The sequence below is a fragment of the Lepisosteus oculatus genome, chromosome 6 (genome assembly GCF_040954835.1).
Source record: "Lepisosteus oculatus isolate fLepOcu1 chromosome 6, fLepOcu1.hap2, whole genome shotgun sequence".
NCBI classification, from domain to species: Eukaryota; Metazoa; Chordata; class Actinopteri; order Semionotiformes; family Lepisosteidae; genus Lepisosteus; species Lepisosteus oculatus.
Window position 1 is genome coordinate 53,257,304 of NC_090701.1, and position 18,820 is coordinate 53,276,123.

General features: G+C 42.1%; 1 protein-coding gene across 9 annotated transcripts in view; it reads right to left on the reverse strand.

Moving 5' to 3' along the window:
• The window catches only part of stau2 (staufen double-stranded RNA binding protein 2), a 115,166-nt gene that overhangs the window by 46,524 nt on the left and 49,822 nt on the right, over window positions 1-18,820 (reverse strand). For all 9 annotated transcript variants that reach the window (XR_011189945.1, XR_011189944.1, XR_011189943.1 and 6 more), the window contains exons 11-12: window positions 17,924-17,984; window positions 11,851-12,152 (exon numbers count right to left, since the gene is read on the reverse strand). Coding sequence is in view for 6 of the 9 variants with exons in the window: in XM_069191574.1 (XP_069047675.1) it covers window positions 11,851-12,152; window positions 17,924-17,984 (363 nt within the window). In the remaining 3 variants the exon portion in view is untranslated. The remainder of the gene's footprint in view (window positions 1-11,850; window positions 12,153-17,923; window positions 17,985-18,820) is intronic.

Consider the following 18,820-nt stretch of genomic DNA (forward strand, 5'->3'; position numbering starts at 1 on the left):
AATTATGGTTAATTACATCCACTACCCCTGCTACAACTTCTAATCCCACTCTTACACTTCTACCACTATGAATAATATTTCATAAATGCATGGATATGACCAGAGGTTTGCAGATCCAAACATCAATTAAACAGAGGTAAACCAGTATAACCTAGAGCCTCCCACACACGCCGGCTCCCTGCCTGCAGGCTGCAGATCGAGTTTGGCCCCAGGAACGGTGGATATCATTTCAGCAAACAGCACACACCAACAGATGCTAAAACTATTTCACCAGAGTCCCCGGCTCTCTTGACTGACTGACAGCTGGATTTTTTCCCAATACAACCCTTTTATTTATTTTCTAGGATTTTTACAGTGCAGTTCCTTTGGGCATCCCACGGTTAATCCAGACACCCATTCTCCTGGAGAGATTACACTTACAGGGTGCTAGTTTCTATCCAAGAGAACTCCCTGGGTGTGACTAGTATCTGCTATGGAAACTTCCCTAGTAGGAGGGATAGTTTCTATCTGTGAGAATTCCCTACACAGGGGAGTAGTCACGTCACGTTCCGTCAAATTCATTTTCCGTCACGTCACGTCGTTTGCCAAACCGCTTTATACCATAAGGTGTTGCGGGAGGCCGGAGCCAACCTGGCAAGCAACGAGCACAAGGCAGGGTACATCCCTGGACAGGACACCAGTCCATCGCGGGGCCAGTGCAAACCAATCACACATGGGGACAGTTTGGAGGCCACGGTTTCTCCGAGGGGAGAAATTTGGCCCGGACACTGGGATAACTCCCTACTCTTATCGAGAAATGCCCGAGGATCATGAATGACCATTGAGAGTCAGGACCTCGGTTTAACGTCTCATCTGAAAGACGGGGGAGTAGCTTATATTTAGGAAAATCCCCTGGGTGTAGTTTCTGTCTAGGAGAACTCCCTTTGTGGAAAGGCGGGATAAGTCCAGAAGATTCTTCTCCCCTGTAGAATCCTATAGGGTAAATTCTATCCCGACAAACTAATTGGGAGAGTGTCTCTATCCATAAAAAATCCCTAGGGGAAGAATTTTTCTAGGGGGTATTAGTTTCTATTCATGCGAATTCCCAGTGAGGAGAGAGCTAGTTTCTAGTTTCTATCCAGGGCATTTGCTAAGGTGGAGAGGCTGCCAGGAGAATTCCAGGGTGCGGTAGTTTTTACATAATTAAACTTAAAATGTCATTCAACTTTAAAAAATGTTTTTTTGTTACTTATTTATATTAGGTTTTCCACATCTAAGAAAGGTATCCGTGATTTGGCTGGGTGTCCATCAGATACATCTATACCAGAATCATCTGACTCAAAGAACAACTTGTAGATAACAAATGAAAAAAAAAACTGTTCCAGTGTGAACTCTGCACAAGGTGTTAGTTAATGAGGTTATGCAATAAGGAACAGTGAAAGCTGCGTATATACTTAGAATTTACGTATCACCATCTGTGGATGACTAATGCACTTCTGTTATTTCCAGAAAAAAGTGAATAATGAACCTATCAAGGCCTGGGCAACATTAGGTCATCACATTTGTGCAAGTAAAGGATGAACTGCATTGCACATCCACAAATGAATGAATGGTTGTCGTGGTGGTGGGAGTAGCCCCTCATTATTCCACAGTGATGGAATAGGTCAAGGAATTCAACAAAGCAAGAAAAGCAAGAGAACAGAACAATGACTCAGGAATCAAGGTTGCGGAACTTGCAGAAGTGTTTGGGGTCATTCAAGAAACATGTTGTGAGTCAAGGGCTTATGCCAGACAGGTATCCCAGCTCTGCACAGTGTTGCTAGAGATCATCAACACTATTCAGGTGTACTTCTTCTGATTACTGGTGAGGAGGCAATGAGTCGTGCATTTGCCACTGGTCCCTGAGACCGAGAAACAATCAACAGACTTTAGGGATTCATAACAAGTGCTACTGTTTTTTCACCCAGCAATGCTACAATATTGCAAACTGAGATGCATTATGGAGGAAGTCCACATTGCAGGTTCTGGTTCTGCACAACAATTTACCACCTCACAAGCCTAGTGTCACTGACAGAGTGGGTTCAAACAGAATCAGAAACACTGCAGTCCCAAGCAATTAGTATTTGTTAGAAAATCTGTGGCAGGTGATATAGTTTCAAGATGATGAATCTTCACTGCCACTGAATGGTCAAAGTTACAGCCAGAAGAGTGCTATTATCAGGGAATTACTAGTCTGAAGCACACATAAATTGAGAAAATAATTGACCAAAAACGCAGATGAATCTAGAGTATCGTGCAGAGATTGGTGGACTGGTGAATTCAAATTGGTGACTAGATAAGAACCTGGAGCTCAAAGGGAGAAAAACAAAGAACTCATCTGTGACAACAGGGAAAGGATGATATCAGTGAAACATGGTCACAAGGTGACAGAGCCCGACTTGTAGATTTCTTAAAGTTTTTTTTTTTGCATTATGACTTCTAGCAAACTCAAGTGAGGTGAAAATGTAAAAGCTAGCATGGAGACAGTCCAACGACAAATGTTTTTCCATTAACAGCTGAAAAACACTGATGAATCAGGTTATGATGGTCTAGTTTTATGGGTTAGTTATTGAGAGTGCGCTTACATTTTCTGCCACAGTGGTTTGGAATTATGCCAAAAAGTGATCAATGCTCAACTAAGACAGCATACAGGATCAAAGATCTGACATTTCTTGCTGGAGTGTGTACTGGAGATCAGCAGGTAGACAGAATCTATTGCTCCTCAGTATCATCTTGTCAGACATTTGTTCCAGGTTCTCCAGTTTGGCAGACACTACAATTTTACTGCTTGTCCGCATCGACTATTTCAGATCCAGGTTCACTACATTAACAGCTGTAAATGCACTAAAACCTTTGCATGATTTTTTAGAACAGCTGTGTGGTTACTGCCCTCAACAGATGTAAATTAATTAGATATCTCCTATGTTTAATGGAAACAATGGGATAAACAGTTTATGTTATTTCAGTATTTGTGTTGTGTCTTATAAGCTAATGGGTTTGTTGTATTCACACAGGTTTATAAAGTTGAAGAACAAGGCTGAAACTCACAGATCTACTACAGTAGGGTCTCAACATCTGCATATTTATGTTGGCAAATTCTATCATTGGCGTTTCAATCATCCCGACAGGGCCTCGCACAGACGAAATGGAGATCAGGATGAATCCAAGATGAAGGCTGATAAGTGCACCTTACAAATTAGCTGCACAACACACTAGGATTGCAAGACTCTCCCTGCCGCTAGGCGAAGTACCCACTACCTAGATCCTCATTGTGGTCTTTTTTGTATTGTTAGAATGCTCCTGGTTCTGTCTGCAGAGAGGGGAATGACAGGCTGGAGATGACTTCACAGGTTCACATAGAGTATTATTGCCCTTTTGACTAAAGCGGGATGCGGTAGTCACAGAGTACGGAAATAGCTGGGAAGGCAGACAGAAAGTGCAGACATCCAATGGACGCAGAGGAAGGATTCAAGCTACTTTCCTTAGCAAAATATTATAAGTTGGGATTACTATGTTCGTAGATCAATGCTATTGTAATTAACTTAATGTCAACTGTATTTGTACTTTAATGATCAAAAAAGACTTACTTATGTCTTTTAACCACACATATGATATACTGTGTTAAATTATGCACCGGTATAGGGATGGACTTGGTTTTATGCAAATTGGGCTATTAGCGATGGTTCTCTGCACCAAACCCTTGCAAATGTCGAGACCCCAAATGTAAGATGAATTCAGTCACATTTAATGTCATTTATCTCTTCAGTAACAATTACGCCTGATTTATTAGTACTTTCAACAAAATTGACTTCAGCCTCAAAACAGCAATGACCTGAATGATTTTTAGTGAGAAACATGCATCTGCTTATAGCCAAGGACACTAGCTGAGCCCATACAACAATAAACTACTGTACTTCCCAGGCATATAACTGAGATAGTCCTAAATTACAGCAGATGCCAGCTAAAATATTTCTGAACTTATAAGAAATTGTTCAGACCTCAGTGTGTAAATAGATCTTTTTTTCCCAAATATGGCTTACAGAAGGACAAATGTCTTCAGTTTTTTGAAAGGCTAATGTATCAATTGATTAACGACCAGTAGAGGGCATTAAAGACTCATATAAATGATAGTGCTTACAGTAATCAGTGTCACAGTATTTTATCAGTACAGTACATCTAGTAATCTAGTACATCAAGGGTAATAAAAATGTAGTAATTCATTTCTGATTTTGAAAATCAGAAACCTATAATGGACGATGCTTGCAAAAATTCAATTTAAAACCTAGACTATTTCTTAACAGGGGCAGTTTGAAATAATTTATACACATAAAATCAGAATATGGTAGGAGCAGAATGGTGAAGCAGGGTGGGGATGTGACTGATTTATGTCATGCTTTAAACTGCCTTTATGAAGAGTTTGAAAGTTTTTTTTTTGAAAACGCAACTCAGATCACTCTTTTGGTTGAAACATCTGCAATACTTGTTAATGATCAAACGCCCAACATGATAGCTCTGAGGCAAACTCTTAAATTAAATTGAAATTCACCTGTGAATTTGGATTGTACTACCTTCAATCTGTTTCACTACTTTCTTAAAGTAAAGATTATTCTCAGTGATGTAAGATGGAAGTTCAACGAACAGTAATTGAAATTAAATAATTATAAAATGTTTAAATAGAAATATTTGCCCATACACAAAGGCAGGGGCTGTGGTTTGTGTTAATTGAAAAGGGGGGCAATTACTGAAGACTCCATTCTCAGAGAAACGTGACACCCAAGTGAAGGGTCAACAAGCGTCAACATTGAAAAGGGCAAAATGTTCTTGATTAACAATCCAATGCAGAAGATTGAGAAATTACAGGTGACAATTTTAAATTCTGTATTTGTGAATCTATATTAAGGCTTGTTCACCATTAAAAAATGTTTTCTTTATCTTTGACATCTGTAGGCTATACAAAATCTTTCAATTGAATTATTAGTTGAAGTTAAATCTGAAACCGTACCAGGAATAAAAGACTGAAAGGTAATGATCTAAAAAAAGAAAGCCTCCTGGTTTTGTTCTTAATTTCTCTACTTGTCTTTTACAGATCTTTTACAATCATGACATAGGTTATTAATATTTGTTATATATACAACTCCACACACTCAAATAAAAACATAAAGAAGTAAAACTGATAACATGACATTAAAATGTAAAGGTCAGGTTACTTAAGTATTCAGGTTACTTCAGGTGTACAAAATTACCATAATGAGCCACACAAGTTGAGCAGCCTCTGTGTGCGACAGCGACTCAGAATGGTGCCTGTGTGCGACAGCGACTCAGAATGGTTCCGTGGTCATGTAATGAATTTCAAGCAACATCCATGAAGACCGAAGCTTTCAAGACTCCAGAGATTGTATAAAGGCCCCGATGAGGAGAAGGACAGAAAAACAAATTCAAAGAACCATAATATCTGAGGATGGTGAAGGTGATGGTTAAGAATTGGGAAGCACCCAGACACCTCCTAGATTAAGTGGCCCCCCTAACAAACAGCACCAATCATGACTCCTACCACATTCGGATGGGCTGCTTCTTGTTCTGAGATACAACGGATTCTTTTTTGGAGGGAGTGAGATCACTCAACCCTCCTGCAACATAGCAGGAGAACCAAAACGGTCTCATTCGTTTGTGCTGGTTAGTGCTGTTAAAAGTAGAGCCCCAAAGAAGAGCACCTTCTTTTTTGGACAGTCATGGCACCCAATCCCCCAACATTAGCCTAGGAGAGCCACATGCACGGCAGCAGCATTATGTTCTAGTTCTGCTTCTCGTCAGCAGAGATCGAGGAGCTTGTTAAGATTCATGGGAACACAGGCGGAACGGAGTACTGGTAAATCGTAGAGGACAACCTGCATCAGAACGAAGGCTGCGGCATAAATTCCCCTTTCGGCAGGACAGTGATCCAGAGCCACACTGCAGTGGTTAAAGAAAAAGATTAATGAACATGTTTGAGAAGCCTAGTCGAAGACCGGGCTTGAAGTCTGCTGAGAATCTGTGGAAATCTGCTGTCAATCCTCAAGCACCAATAAGAGAGCTTGAGCAAATCTGCCAATAAGAATGGGCACAAAACTGCTTAAAAAGGGACTGCATGGTGGGTACAGACTAAGCCAAAAAGACAAGCGGCCACAGGTGCTTCCAACAAATATTGACTTTACAGGTATACAAATATTTACATAAACATTTCTCAAGTGATTCTCTTTACTTTTTGCTGGCATGTTCTGTTTACATTTAATGTTTTGAATAAAACATTAAGTTTTAACAAATGTGCATGCATCTTGGAATTTCAAAAAACAGGACACAACAAGAATGTGTTTGTGAGGCATTGTATATTAGAATCATCTGTCAATGGTTTTCCATTACGTTACACTGTGGCGTTACAGAGCTCAATTCAAAAAGCGTGAATGCGATGTTGTGAGGTGGAGTAGTGTTTAGGTCTATTAACTTGTAACTAGAAGGCAGGAGTCCGATTCCCAGGTGCGACACTGCGATTGGACCTACAATGCCCAGCTAAAATGGGTTGCTTTGAAAAAAATACAATCTGTATCAATTAATAAGAAGACATTCTGTAGAATTCGACTAGCGGGGACCTGTTGCTCAACTACAGGTTTTAGGGCCACTCTCTGAAATGTCTGCACAGAAAGAATCTTTTATTCTGATAAATGTACAGTATCTTTCCAGTTCCCACAGGTTAATAGATCAACTATTTGTTCATTGCAGGGGATATAAATTATCTTTCAAAGAATTACTGGCATGTGGACAGTTAGTTAATATATCCAATTTCACCTGGCATGGGTCTAAAACATTAAACTGCAAATAAAAGCTGCAATTCTATGGAGGTATATACCACAGAGAAAGTGGAAGAATTCTGTGCAACACACTCAGCTTAAAATCGTAAAAAGAAATATTACAGACTAATCTCCGAGACAAAATATCCTAAAAGTACACATTATATAAATGCAGTCAAAGTGAATTATTTGCACGAAAATGAGAATCAGTTTTCCCTTTCTGCAAAATCACCACCCTCCCTGTTCTGTATCACCGAGTCTGTTCAGCCAAAAAAGGTCAAATGTAAATTGTTAGTTTCTTCTTCATAAATTATGAGGATCTCGGGAAATGGTGCTGGAGCTCAGTTACACAGACACGACCTCGGCAGGCTGGAACCCTCTGCACGGGGAAGAGCAGGGCGTTTCAAACAGGGAGCCGCAGCAAAGGAGGAACACCGCAACCTCACTCCGCAAATCCTGTACAGTCGTGCATTCATTCCGGGGCCTCAGATCTACCGAAGCATCCCGGCGTCAGAGACCAGGAGGCAGGGACGGGGGAGGGACAGGGACAGGGACCAGGAGGCAGGGACGGGGGAGGGACAGGGACAGGGACCAGGAGGCAGGGACGGGGGAGGGACAGGGACAGGGACCAGGAGGCAGGGACAGGGACAGGGACCAGGAAGCAGGGACCAGGAGGCAGGGACAGGGACAGGGACCAGGAAGCAGGGACGAGAGGCCAGCTCTTGAGCAGGTAAGCGTGCAGCCTGCCCGGGGCGGCAGCACAAAGAGCTCTTTAGAAAGGCCCCCCGGCTGGCACCCGACGCAGGGATGAAGGTTCCCACAGAGATTGCCTTCTCTGCTCCACCTCACCCCAGTCATCTAAGCCTGGCGGGGCTCTGCCGCCGCCCCACAGCCTCAACAGCCGCTCCATGAGGACGGCGCCGTGAGGCCCCAGCCGGCCCCAGACGGGGGTGTGTGAGTGTGTGTGTGTGTGAGAGATAGGGGGGGGCCCGCAGTCAGAAAACACAGCCTCTCCGTCGGCCCGGCTGCTAAGCACAGACATCACTACGCCCTCACGCGAGCGCGCATGTGCTGCGCATTACTCTGCCCGTTTCGCGGATCTCGGCGCTGCTCCCCCTCACGTACGGAGGCAGGCCAGCTCTGCACAGTCAAACTAATTGCAAACACTCACACCCGCGAGCTTGGAGCCAGAGCTCGTCTCCCGGGGCTGCTGCGATGTGTAGTGATGCCTGCTGGAAACGTGCGACCTCTAGCAAAACATTATACCCCGGTCTTTTAGCTCACAAAACAAAACACCAACCCCACTGGAAATGTAACTATCCCGTACAGTCCACTTACCAACCATGCCCTTCCCCAGTGAGCACTGATACTGCTGAACTGACAAAGTGCAAGTTTAACAATTTACTGTGTCCAAGATATGGTTAAAGTATCGGGGGATGAAGTGGGTTCTTCCACGAGTCTGTGGTGATTCTATTAATGTTCACTTTCATGTTTATTTTGAAACGGCCTCCATTACCTGGGATTTAACATAAATCGCACTCACAGATGTGGCCCTGGGAAATCCTGAGACGGATTTCCTAATTATTTCTCCATTCTCCTTCAACCTTACCTGACCTGCAATTTAACTGATCCGAATGCAGCCTAAACTGGAATTGCTTTTGTGGAGCTATGACCTTTCTGTATTATCATCACAAAAGAAAAGGTCCTTCATGGTTTGCAGTTCCCTTGTATATTTCTTGCCTTTTAAAGGTGAAAAATGATTTCTCTTGACTTAAAATAAGATTTACATTCAATTTCGCAGTGTGGAATGAAAGAGACAACATAGGAGATCTTGCCAACAGTTCACAGATTCAAAATCACAATGGCAGTATTTGTATTTATTGTTTTTGTGGGGAAGTTCAAGTAAAATTTTAACACAACATCATGCGACATCACATTTCACACGCAAGTACACAAGTGCCTCATTCCTTTTGTTGCAGCAAAACTACCTCATTTAACAAGAAAAATACCTTTCTCTTTAGCAGCAGTAATAATAATACCCTCTACATCAAGCTAAATATTTCTCACAAATTCTTCTAGTCCCTCTGAACCAATTAAGATAAGATAAGATCACTTTATTAGTCATATACAATTTCTTACATTAGGAATTTGTCTTTTCGCATACCCCAGCTTGCTCTCCAGGAGACAGACAGCGAGAAAAGCCTGGGGTCAGAGCGCAGGGTCAGCCATTTATACGGCGCCCCTTGGAGCGGCTGGGGTTAAGGGCCTTGCTCATGGGCCCAACGGAGTGGGATTCCTCTGCCGGCCGTGGGATTTGAACTGGCAACCTTCCAGACACAGGCGCAGATCCTTAGCCACAGAGCCACTGCTCCGCCCCATTAAAGCCTCCAATGGGCTGCAAAGCAGTTAGCAGTTGATCAGATTATTTTCCCATTTCAAATTGCTTAGTTATCTAGTCACATCTGTAATAAGGGCTATCCGACCTCAAGGTCACAATGGGTGAAGGCAACTGACACATTTAAACTCAAGCAACAGATGTTATCTGAGAGTTAAACAGAAGGGCTATTTCAACGGGAATTAAGGAGTAACCTCTAAATATACACAAAGGCAGGTTTTTGGTTTAATTTAAAGGTTTAAAAACAACAAAATCAAAGAAGCTAATTTGACAATCATAGGAACCGAGCCAATTGTTGCAATACCCATTTCAGGTCGTTCATGGCAAACGTAACTCAGTTAATGTTATTTTAATGCACTTCGACGCATACACAGGATGGGTAACTTCAATTACTGCCAGTCAAGCTGACCTTCTTCCTTTAGCCAACATCCCTAGGGTGGTACTGGGGGAAACGACACTCGATAGCTAGAAAGTCATCAGAGCTGTTTCTGTGGAAATGGCAGAAACGGTTATGCTTATCAATGTTAAAAGTGACAGTGCAGCTCATTAGAGATAGTGGAGTGTTACCTGAGCTCTATGCGAGTTGTTGAAAATTTTAGCAAGGGTCAGCAAATCACGTTACAGAGTGTGTCACTTTCTAACACCAACACCTTCTAATCCTGACACCTAATAATACTAATTTGTGTCATTTTTATTTAAAACAATACTAAATAAGGTTTTAGGGAAATTAATTTGAACTTTTATCATTGTAAATATAGTACACGAAAAATAAATATCACATCATACTTGAATTAGGTGTGCGGATACTTGTGTATCTTAAACAAAAAAAAGCTATGAGCAATATGTCATGATACCAAAAATAATACTAAAAAAACTGTTAGTTGTCTGGATGGTTAGCTTTTTGTTATCGAATGTGAAGTCTTGCACACTGTCAAGCAATGTTATGTTTTACAGCTGCTGTCTCAACTAAAGCCCCATGTTTATGTTTCTGCATTGCTTCATCAGGTTTCAGAGCACGGGAAAAATCAAAGCAAGAACAAGATCTTCAAAAGAATTCTCAGCAGGTTGAAAGTGCTTGAAAACTCTTGCTTCCAATTTACAGGTGCGTAACAGGCACCTCCTTTTAACAGGTGATACAAGGGAGTTAAAAACATGATTGAAGGGGGAGTAGTCAGATATACCTAGAACTCTCACTGTCCTATGTTACTATCAGCTCCTGTAAATGTATAGTAATGCAGAAACACAGAGATGCCTGGATTTTAGTAAGAGATGAACCCCAATATTTTTGCACACCGGTTTATTATGTGGCTAGAAATATATGAAATATTTATAGGATTTTTTATTTTTAAAAAATGAAGTGATTCATATTTTCCAGGCCTTAATTTCCCTGTATTTACTATTGTCCCCAACCTACTGCATAGGGAAGACTCATCATCGGGAAGTCTCAAACATCTCTTAATGTCAGTTCAGGTTTAAAACGAAATCAGGCCCCTCATGCTGCCATTGCAAAACTAACAGCTGCAACACTGCACTCAAGATCTTTCGCCTCCCCACAGATCCTCACAACGGTCCAAGGGTATATGGAACAGTGATGTATCGGTATTTTAAAACTTTTATGGGATAAACTTGTCAATATTCCTCATCTACATGGTACTTAACGATCAAACTACTTTTCTGACACAGTCCTACAGTTAATTGGGCTGATCCAGTAATCTAAAGTGACACAAATGTGCGCCCATTTATATGACAGGGTATTCTTCTACAGCTATTCAGGTGAAGTATATTGTTCAAGGGCATGACAACAGTATCTCGCCTGGGATTTGAACCCCTAACCTCCCACTTGCAAGTCCACAGCTCTAACCACTACGCCACACTTGTACCAGAGCTCTCCACGCTGTCTCAGTCTTTCAGCAGCTGCTCTCAGGTTCTTGACTTATATCCTTTACACCGATCATCCATTCAGTCTGTTCTCTCTTTCACGACTATAACAATAGCCTCCAGCACTAGAATAGAAAGCTCAGAATGCCAAGATGTCACTTCCCCTGTCTCATGGACAGAAGTTTAAAGGCTTCCTCTACGGACTGTAAAGCATATCTTTCAGTCATTAACTTAATTTGCACTCAACTTGACTTGAAGGGACTCTTGGGAGGAGAGAAGCCATGTCTCAGTTCTTTTTCCTGCAATTATCTCCCTCATTTGGGATGTTATTTTGCCGCCAATCAATGCTTTAACTGAAACAAATGAAATACACATCAACCACCATCACTGTTGCAAAAACAAGCGTTTTTTTGGCCTATGAAAAAATGCCCCCAAAATATCACGTTTTGATTGTATATGTTGATAAGAATCCTAATAATATTTCTATATGATCCACAGTGATAAACAGTATGCAAAAACCTAGGCGATTCCTCTTATGTTTTTTTTGGATATAGACTTTATTGAGAAAACTATAAATGAAGCAGGGAAAAAAATGATAATCCTCCAGCCTCTAACTAAAAATAGGGAAGACCTGAGCAAACAGGAGAATGATAAATGCCGCAGTCTGAAACCCTAACAGGCTCAGCCATGGCAAGGCTGGGAGTTCTGCAAAACAGCTCCGTTTTTTTTTTTCCGTACCTGAAAGCCTTGAATCCTAGCCAAGTACTCCAGCTGCTGGGAAGGCTGCACAGAGGCGCAGGGCGAAGCAGGTGCTTTTCCTTTCAGGCCGATGGCTTCTGCTGTGGGGGAAGCTCCATTGAGCAAAAGCTCCCTGGCAATGGCCACGGTGTTGCTGGTGCTGCCGGTGAAGAACGAACTGGAGCCCTGGCCCATGTCTTTGGGAGTCAGATAGTTCGCCACAGCACCGGGACCAACCTTGTTCCTGCTCGCTTCCATCTCCTGGTAAACGTCAGGGGAGAGGTGGAGAATTCCCTTCTGAGCTGAGGACGGAAGGAGAACGACAGAGGGGGCTGTCACTGATACCGAACGAAGCCATTTACAGACACACATAACGCCTCATCTCAACCCGGCCTTCGGCTTTGCTGCTGGGCTGGCTTAGTCCGAGCGACCCACATCTGCCTGGCGAAAGCTTAAACTTCAAAACAAGCTCCAGGTTTCACCATTAACATGTGCCTGACAGACCTGGACGAAGAGCAATATCGTTTCCTACATTTTATGAGGACTCAATCAATCAGTGCTATGCCTTGAGAATAATATATTGAAACCCAGTGTATGTAAAATCAGAAAGGGCTATTCTCTGACAGGTCAGAGTCCCAAAGGCTGTTCAAGTGCTTTTACAGCTGTAGTTGGGCCTTGCCTTTTGATTTACATCAACAAAGTAGGCTTTCCAGCCTGCGCTCTAATTGGTGGCTTTTCTAAAAATTCAATTTCACTCTATGGAAGATAAACAAGGCAAAAAAGAAATGAATACAAACATTAGCCGCCACAGTCTCCACCTTACCAGACCTCAAGCTGAATCTTAAAATTACAGAAACCTCCGTCTAAAAACTATTAGCCAGTGAAGCAGCAGGAGCTTAATTCCCTCTGATACAAAGACTTCTGACATCAGCCACATAGTGTACAATTATTAAATGGATACTTTTTAAAGGCTTTTTATTCACAATAGTTCAGCAATTGTCAAACTCCAGGAAGACAAACTGTAAATCTTCATGTCTTTAGATTAGTCACTTTGCCTACAAGTCATGTCAGCCATCCAGACAAAGTTTTATTCTTAAAATCTCCAAATATAAGATGCAAACCTCTACTTTGCTTCACCCACTCTCATTCAGTATAAGTAAAAGTGTTATCACCAGCCCTTGTCTACTCTTTCAATTTTTTCAATGGTCTCTGATGCTACTGGTCCCTCAGAAACATGCTCAGGATACTTATAAAAAAAAACACATGAGTTCAACCAATACACAAAAGACAGAAGATTATTTCCATAAGGGAGTACAGTAAGTCCAATTTCTTCTCTATTAGAGGTACTGAAAGTCAATAAAGCCCAAAACCTAAACGTAAGGGTGACCCAGCTGTAAGAGCCTCATGGAAAATAGCCGACATTTCTGAATTCTGAAAAATGACCAGTGCTGTAGTGCCTTTCTTCCTTCCTCCATGTAGGATGAAGTCATGGGAATGGGCACTCTTTTTAGTTTTAAACACTGGGAAAACCCATTACTAATGGCTATTGTTCCTACCTGACGGGGAACAATAGAATTCATAGTACCCGTTCAAAAAGGAATGACTCAGGGAGTACTGTAAATATTATCAGTTTGTATTTGACCTTTGCTTCTTTCAGTCTCTTGAGCTTCCCTGTCGGAAAAAAGGAAATAAACTTAAACCTCAGACAGATCCATGAGAAGCTGGCTCGTAAAAAGAGAAAGTACAGCTATCCAACAGCATTGAAGTCACCCAAAACACAGCACAAGCCAAACAACACTACCTCAACCCATTGGGACAGACATGTAAAAACAACACAAACTGGAATACTACTGGTCCCTAAAGAGACAATACAAACTGGCTGAGTATCTCACCAGGGTGAGAGACCATGAAGGGAAACAGGTTCGGTGACCACAGCCTAGGAATAAAACTGGGTTATACAAGCAAACCTGGCTGCCCAGAGAGGACAGACTGCCTGACGACAGCCTAGACATAGAAACTGATCAACAGAGACAGACCAGTCCATACACCCACTGCTAACAGGGAAAAGCAGACAAAGATGCACTTCCTGCTGCACAGCTACAAATATACCAGGATTATACAAATATTCTTCCCTTAAATATTCCACTCCTGCCAGAATCAGTACAGCTTTCAATCCTACTGAGGAAGGAAAGTCAACAGAGCTACAGCTCAGGATGTGTTCTCCTGTCCTAGCCTCTCTTATAATAAAACAATAACAATAATACTAATAAAAATAATAAAATTTGTTGCACATGTTTGGAAAGGGTGGAAGTGGTTAGCATTGGGGCCCTGTGTTCGATACCAGACCTGGGGTGCTGTCTGTGTGGAGTTTCTATGCTCTCCGTGTTTGTGTGGGTTTCCTCTGGGTGCTGCAGTTTCTTCCGACAGTCCAAAGACATACTTGTGTGTGTCTGTGTGTTGACACACACATTACATTTTAAGTTCACAAACAAAAAAAGACCCTACATGAGATTAATTGGAAATGAGACATGTGTCTGGCAACAATCTGATGTTGGTAGTGGAAGACAGAATAAACAAAAAAAACATGCTTTCCTCAGCTTTTTTTCCTTCAATGTTTTTATAGACCCGCCCAAAATAATGGGTTTCCTCTTGGAACACTACACTGGATAAGGTCCAAATTAAGGCCTTGTTCTTGATTTAAAACACAGAGCTATAAAGATTATAACTGGAAATCAAGACTATAAAATATTACTTTAGAAAAGGTGTCAGGGAAATAATGTCCTGCCAAAAAGCTGACACAATACCGATACGACACACTGAAGTGGCAGAGAGGAGTCAATACTTTTCAGAGACAGAGCGCTAATCTCTTCTGCATGTTCCCAAGAAGCTGGGTTAAGTTTCAGCTTGGGCTAAAACTCAATTATAAAATACATCGCCTTTCCCGAACATAATATATTCCCAGCCTCTAACATATCAGCTCATTCGATAGCCTATTATGGCAATGTGTACTAATTACTTGTAAAACATCTAGTGTTACTAAATTCTATTAGTGCAACCATTGTGAGTCTGTACGTCTGATTTAAAAGGCTGGTATCTCTATCAAGCTACATTTTTTCCTCCCTTGACTTGGAACACGTAGTGAGTGAGCCCATGACCACAGAGGTTCAATGCATCTCGTCTTTCTAGCAACCTTGTCCCATCCAGTTCACAGTGCTTAGTTTTGTTGTTTTTTTCTGCTTAGCAGACACCCTTATCCAGAGTGACTTACAATATAAAACAAAGGTTTACATAAAGTGCAGGTAAAGAACCAACAGGTATGACCCCAACTACTGGAAGAAAAATAAATAAAATTACCATAAACGAGGGCACAAAAGCACAAAACAAGTGAAATGAAATGAAACGAACCCGGAAATCTTAACATGACAGGAAGCACATATAGGAACTGTGAACAGAGAGCGGTACTGTAGATACCCTATTGGTATACGTTGCATGCCTTCAGTGAATAGACGCAAGGAGTTAGTTACAATACCCAGTTAAGATTAAAACTCTTCTAGAGCAATACAGTGCAGGAGCTACTGAAGGAGTAATCAAAACTGAGTGATCACAGGCGTTGTCCAAACAGGAGAGTCTTCATCCGGTGACAACTTCTGGGAGTCAGTCATTTGACATTCCCAAGGAGCGCAGCTGCTGAGTGAACAGGAAGTAGGAAAATGGAGAAGGGGCACAGAGCGTCTTCTTGAGGATGAGCAGAGAGAGTGGCAGGAAGTACAGAGAGACATTAAGAGACTGAACACAAGCAGGATCAGAACAGCCAAGACAGCAGCAGGCGAGAACATGGATTCTGAATCCAATTAGTAAAACCAAGGAGCTCAGCTGGTCTGCTCTTACACAGTAACGGTAAGGCTAACTGAGAGAAATCATTGAAACACATCCTCAGAACACAGTTAATAGGGTTTTTAAAGCACCGAAGAGCCATTTTAGTTCAAAGCCTTGTGCATAATACTGCCACGATACTGCAACACACGAAGGAGCCCAGTGAACCAGGACTCGGTCTTTGTCCTCTGATCCCAAAAGCTCACAAAACCTACAGTACTTGCAGAACTTGGGTCTCGCTTTTGGATAGAACTTAGGCTTCATTTCTAGCGGGTCCAAGCAATAAAGGAAATGTCTCCACTACAGACCATGTCAACTGCTGCTCTATTTACCACTTCATAATGACAGGACAAGATACATACACAATCTGTTACCTAGATTTGGTCAAATTAAATGTTTAGAAGTCAGATGAACAACATTTGCTCTCAAACTAGAGGAGTGAGTATTGTGTTCACTTCCTATGTGATTTGCTTTAGAACGAACTACGGGACGCTGTTGGGAATACCGATGTTCTTTAGAGGGGACAGGAAGGAAGCAGAAAAAAGGGGGATGTAAGAGCCATGTTTTACAGTAAAGGTCATGTTCTTCATTACTGGTGCTTCTTCATTTCTATATTGATACCTAGACTACACTGAGTGAGATGCACTGCAAGTTTAGATTAGTCACTCTGCCTACGAGTCACTGAATCCAACAGCAGAATAATTAATGTCAAAAGAGATGAGGTGTCTACTCATTAGGTTAAACTTAAAACACCTCCTGGGAGAGCTCCAAATTACCTTGTGCTCGGGTATCTCATTACAGGGCTTGCTTTCATAAGAGTTCTGGTTATAAAACTTACAAAACAGCCGAAAAAAACAATTGTGATTTACTTCATTAGTAGCTAATCTGTTTTGGAAAGAAGTCTGCACCAAAGAACGTGTCAGAAACTGTCAAAAAAACAGTTTCTTACTGTATGAATTAAGAAGTATTGTGCCATTATAAAAACACAGGCATATAATTCTTAAAACAACTAATCATTAGTTGTATTAACTTGCAGCCAAGCAATATTTGTGTAATAACAATAATTACGTTCATTAATTACTTTTCCCCATTCTCTAATAAAAATAAAGTGTACATTCTGAACTGGGTGTTATGAAAACTAAGACAACACAGGTGGCAAACGCCACCTTTATCACAGATGCTTAGTTCAGTGGGGTTAGTCGGCCTCCCAACTGACACAGCGCCCCCCTCTGGGCACCGAGGTTCCCTACAGGCGTGTGGTGCTCTTGCTGAGGGATGCACCCCCTAGGGGTGGGAAGACTCCAATTCCACTTCCACTTCTTTGCTCTGCCCCCTTGTGCGGTTGAAGGGTTCACAACTGTGAGCTGAGATGTGAAAAAATGCACACAAGGGCGACGACAAATCGGACACGTGTGTATATAAGAATAATTAACAGGTGTCAGCCTTGAGCCTCTCCCAGAAACGCAAGGCTGAAGACACCTTCCTGTCCGTGCCTGTCTACATAGTCCTTCGCAGGACAGACACCACTTAGGTTAACCAGCATGTCTTTGGCAAGTGGGAGGAAAGTAGAGGGTCTAGTGAAAACTCACACAAACACAGGGAGAACATGGAAACCACACAGACGGTGCCTCAGCCACTGGACTCAGGAAATGTAAGGCAATAGTGCTATCTGCCACATCGAATGACTCAAACTTGCATGACAACTGAAGGCGCACTGATGGTTTGTATGTCTAATATTATAGAGGAACACAAACACAATAAAGTCCTTTATTTGTGCAATATAAATATACCAACTAACAAGGGGAACTTTGCTTCCTTGGTACAGTATCTCCCTTGGTACTGCAGTTATTTTACAAATCGGCCTCCTGCCACATCCAGCTCCACAGGAAACTCAGGACTGCTGACCCCCCCTAACTGAAGCTCTTCGCATAATCCTGAGCGACACAAAACCATGCCCGGAAAAGCAAAGGATCTGTAATTCCTTGGTCCCACAATGCTCACGAAGAGGGCTTAACTTCCAGTGTGCAGCGCGCAAAGCTTCTGTGAATGGGAGGGGAAATTCGCAGGCTCCCCGCACAAACATGCGAACAGTGGAGCCGTCAGTCAAGCTTCTATCCAACAGCCCGACAAACTGCCAGAGCTGGGAGAGCGGGTCCTGCAAGTGTCCCCTGACAAAAATTGAGAAAAGAAAAGCTCTTACTGTTGCTTGTCGCTTCGGGAAAAGCTGTCTTTTGTCCATTCCAACTTTTGTTTTCCATGGTCTGTAAAATGCAAAGTATGTCCGCATCAGAAACGGAACATTACAAAAGGCTTGCTTAGATCATGTGTAAGGCCTCTTTCTTTCCCATCCACACCCAGACAGGTCGCTCTCTCATCCCACAGCTTGGAAGTGAATCACGCAGGTTTGCTGCTAAGGTGGAAAAACTCTAAAGGAACACAAGCAAATACAGTTGCATGAAAAAGTTTGTGAACCCTCTGGGATTACCTGGATTTCTGCATTAATTACTCATAAAATGTGGTCTGCTCTTCAACTAAGTCACAATATTAGACAAACACAATCTGTTTAAACTAATAACCCACAAACAATTGTACTTCTTCTTGTCAGTACTGAACACATCGTTTAAACATTCACAGTCTAGGTTGGAAAAAGTATGTGAACCTCTAGGCTAATGACTTCTCCAAAAACTAATTGGAGTTGTGTGTTCCAATCAATGAGATGAGATTGGAGGTGTGGGATGGAGGTGCCCTGCCCTATAAAAAAAAAAGCACACATAGGTTGGTTACCGACAGAATCTGCTCTTCTCAAGAAAGAGCTGTTCATTTGAACCATGTCTTGATCAAAAGAAATATCAGAGGACCTTAGAAGAAGAATTGTAGAGATGCATAAAGCTGGGAGAGGCTACAAAAGCATTTCTAAGGGCCTGGGTGTCCATCAGTCACAGAAAGGAAATTCAGTACTGTTGCCAATCTCCCTAGGAATGGGCGTCCTGCAAAGATTACAGCAAGAGCGCAGCGTGCAATGTTGAAGGATGTGAAAAAGAGCCTTAGGGTAACAGCAAAGGACCTTCAGGAATCTCTTGAACTTGCAAAACTCTCC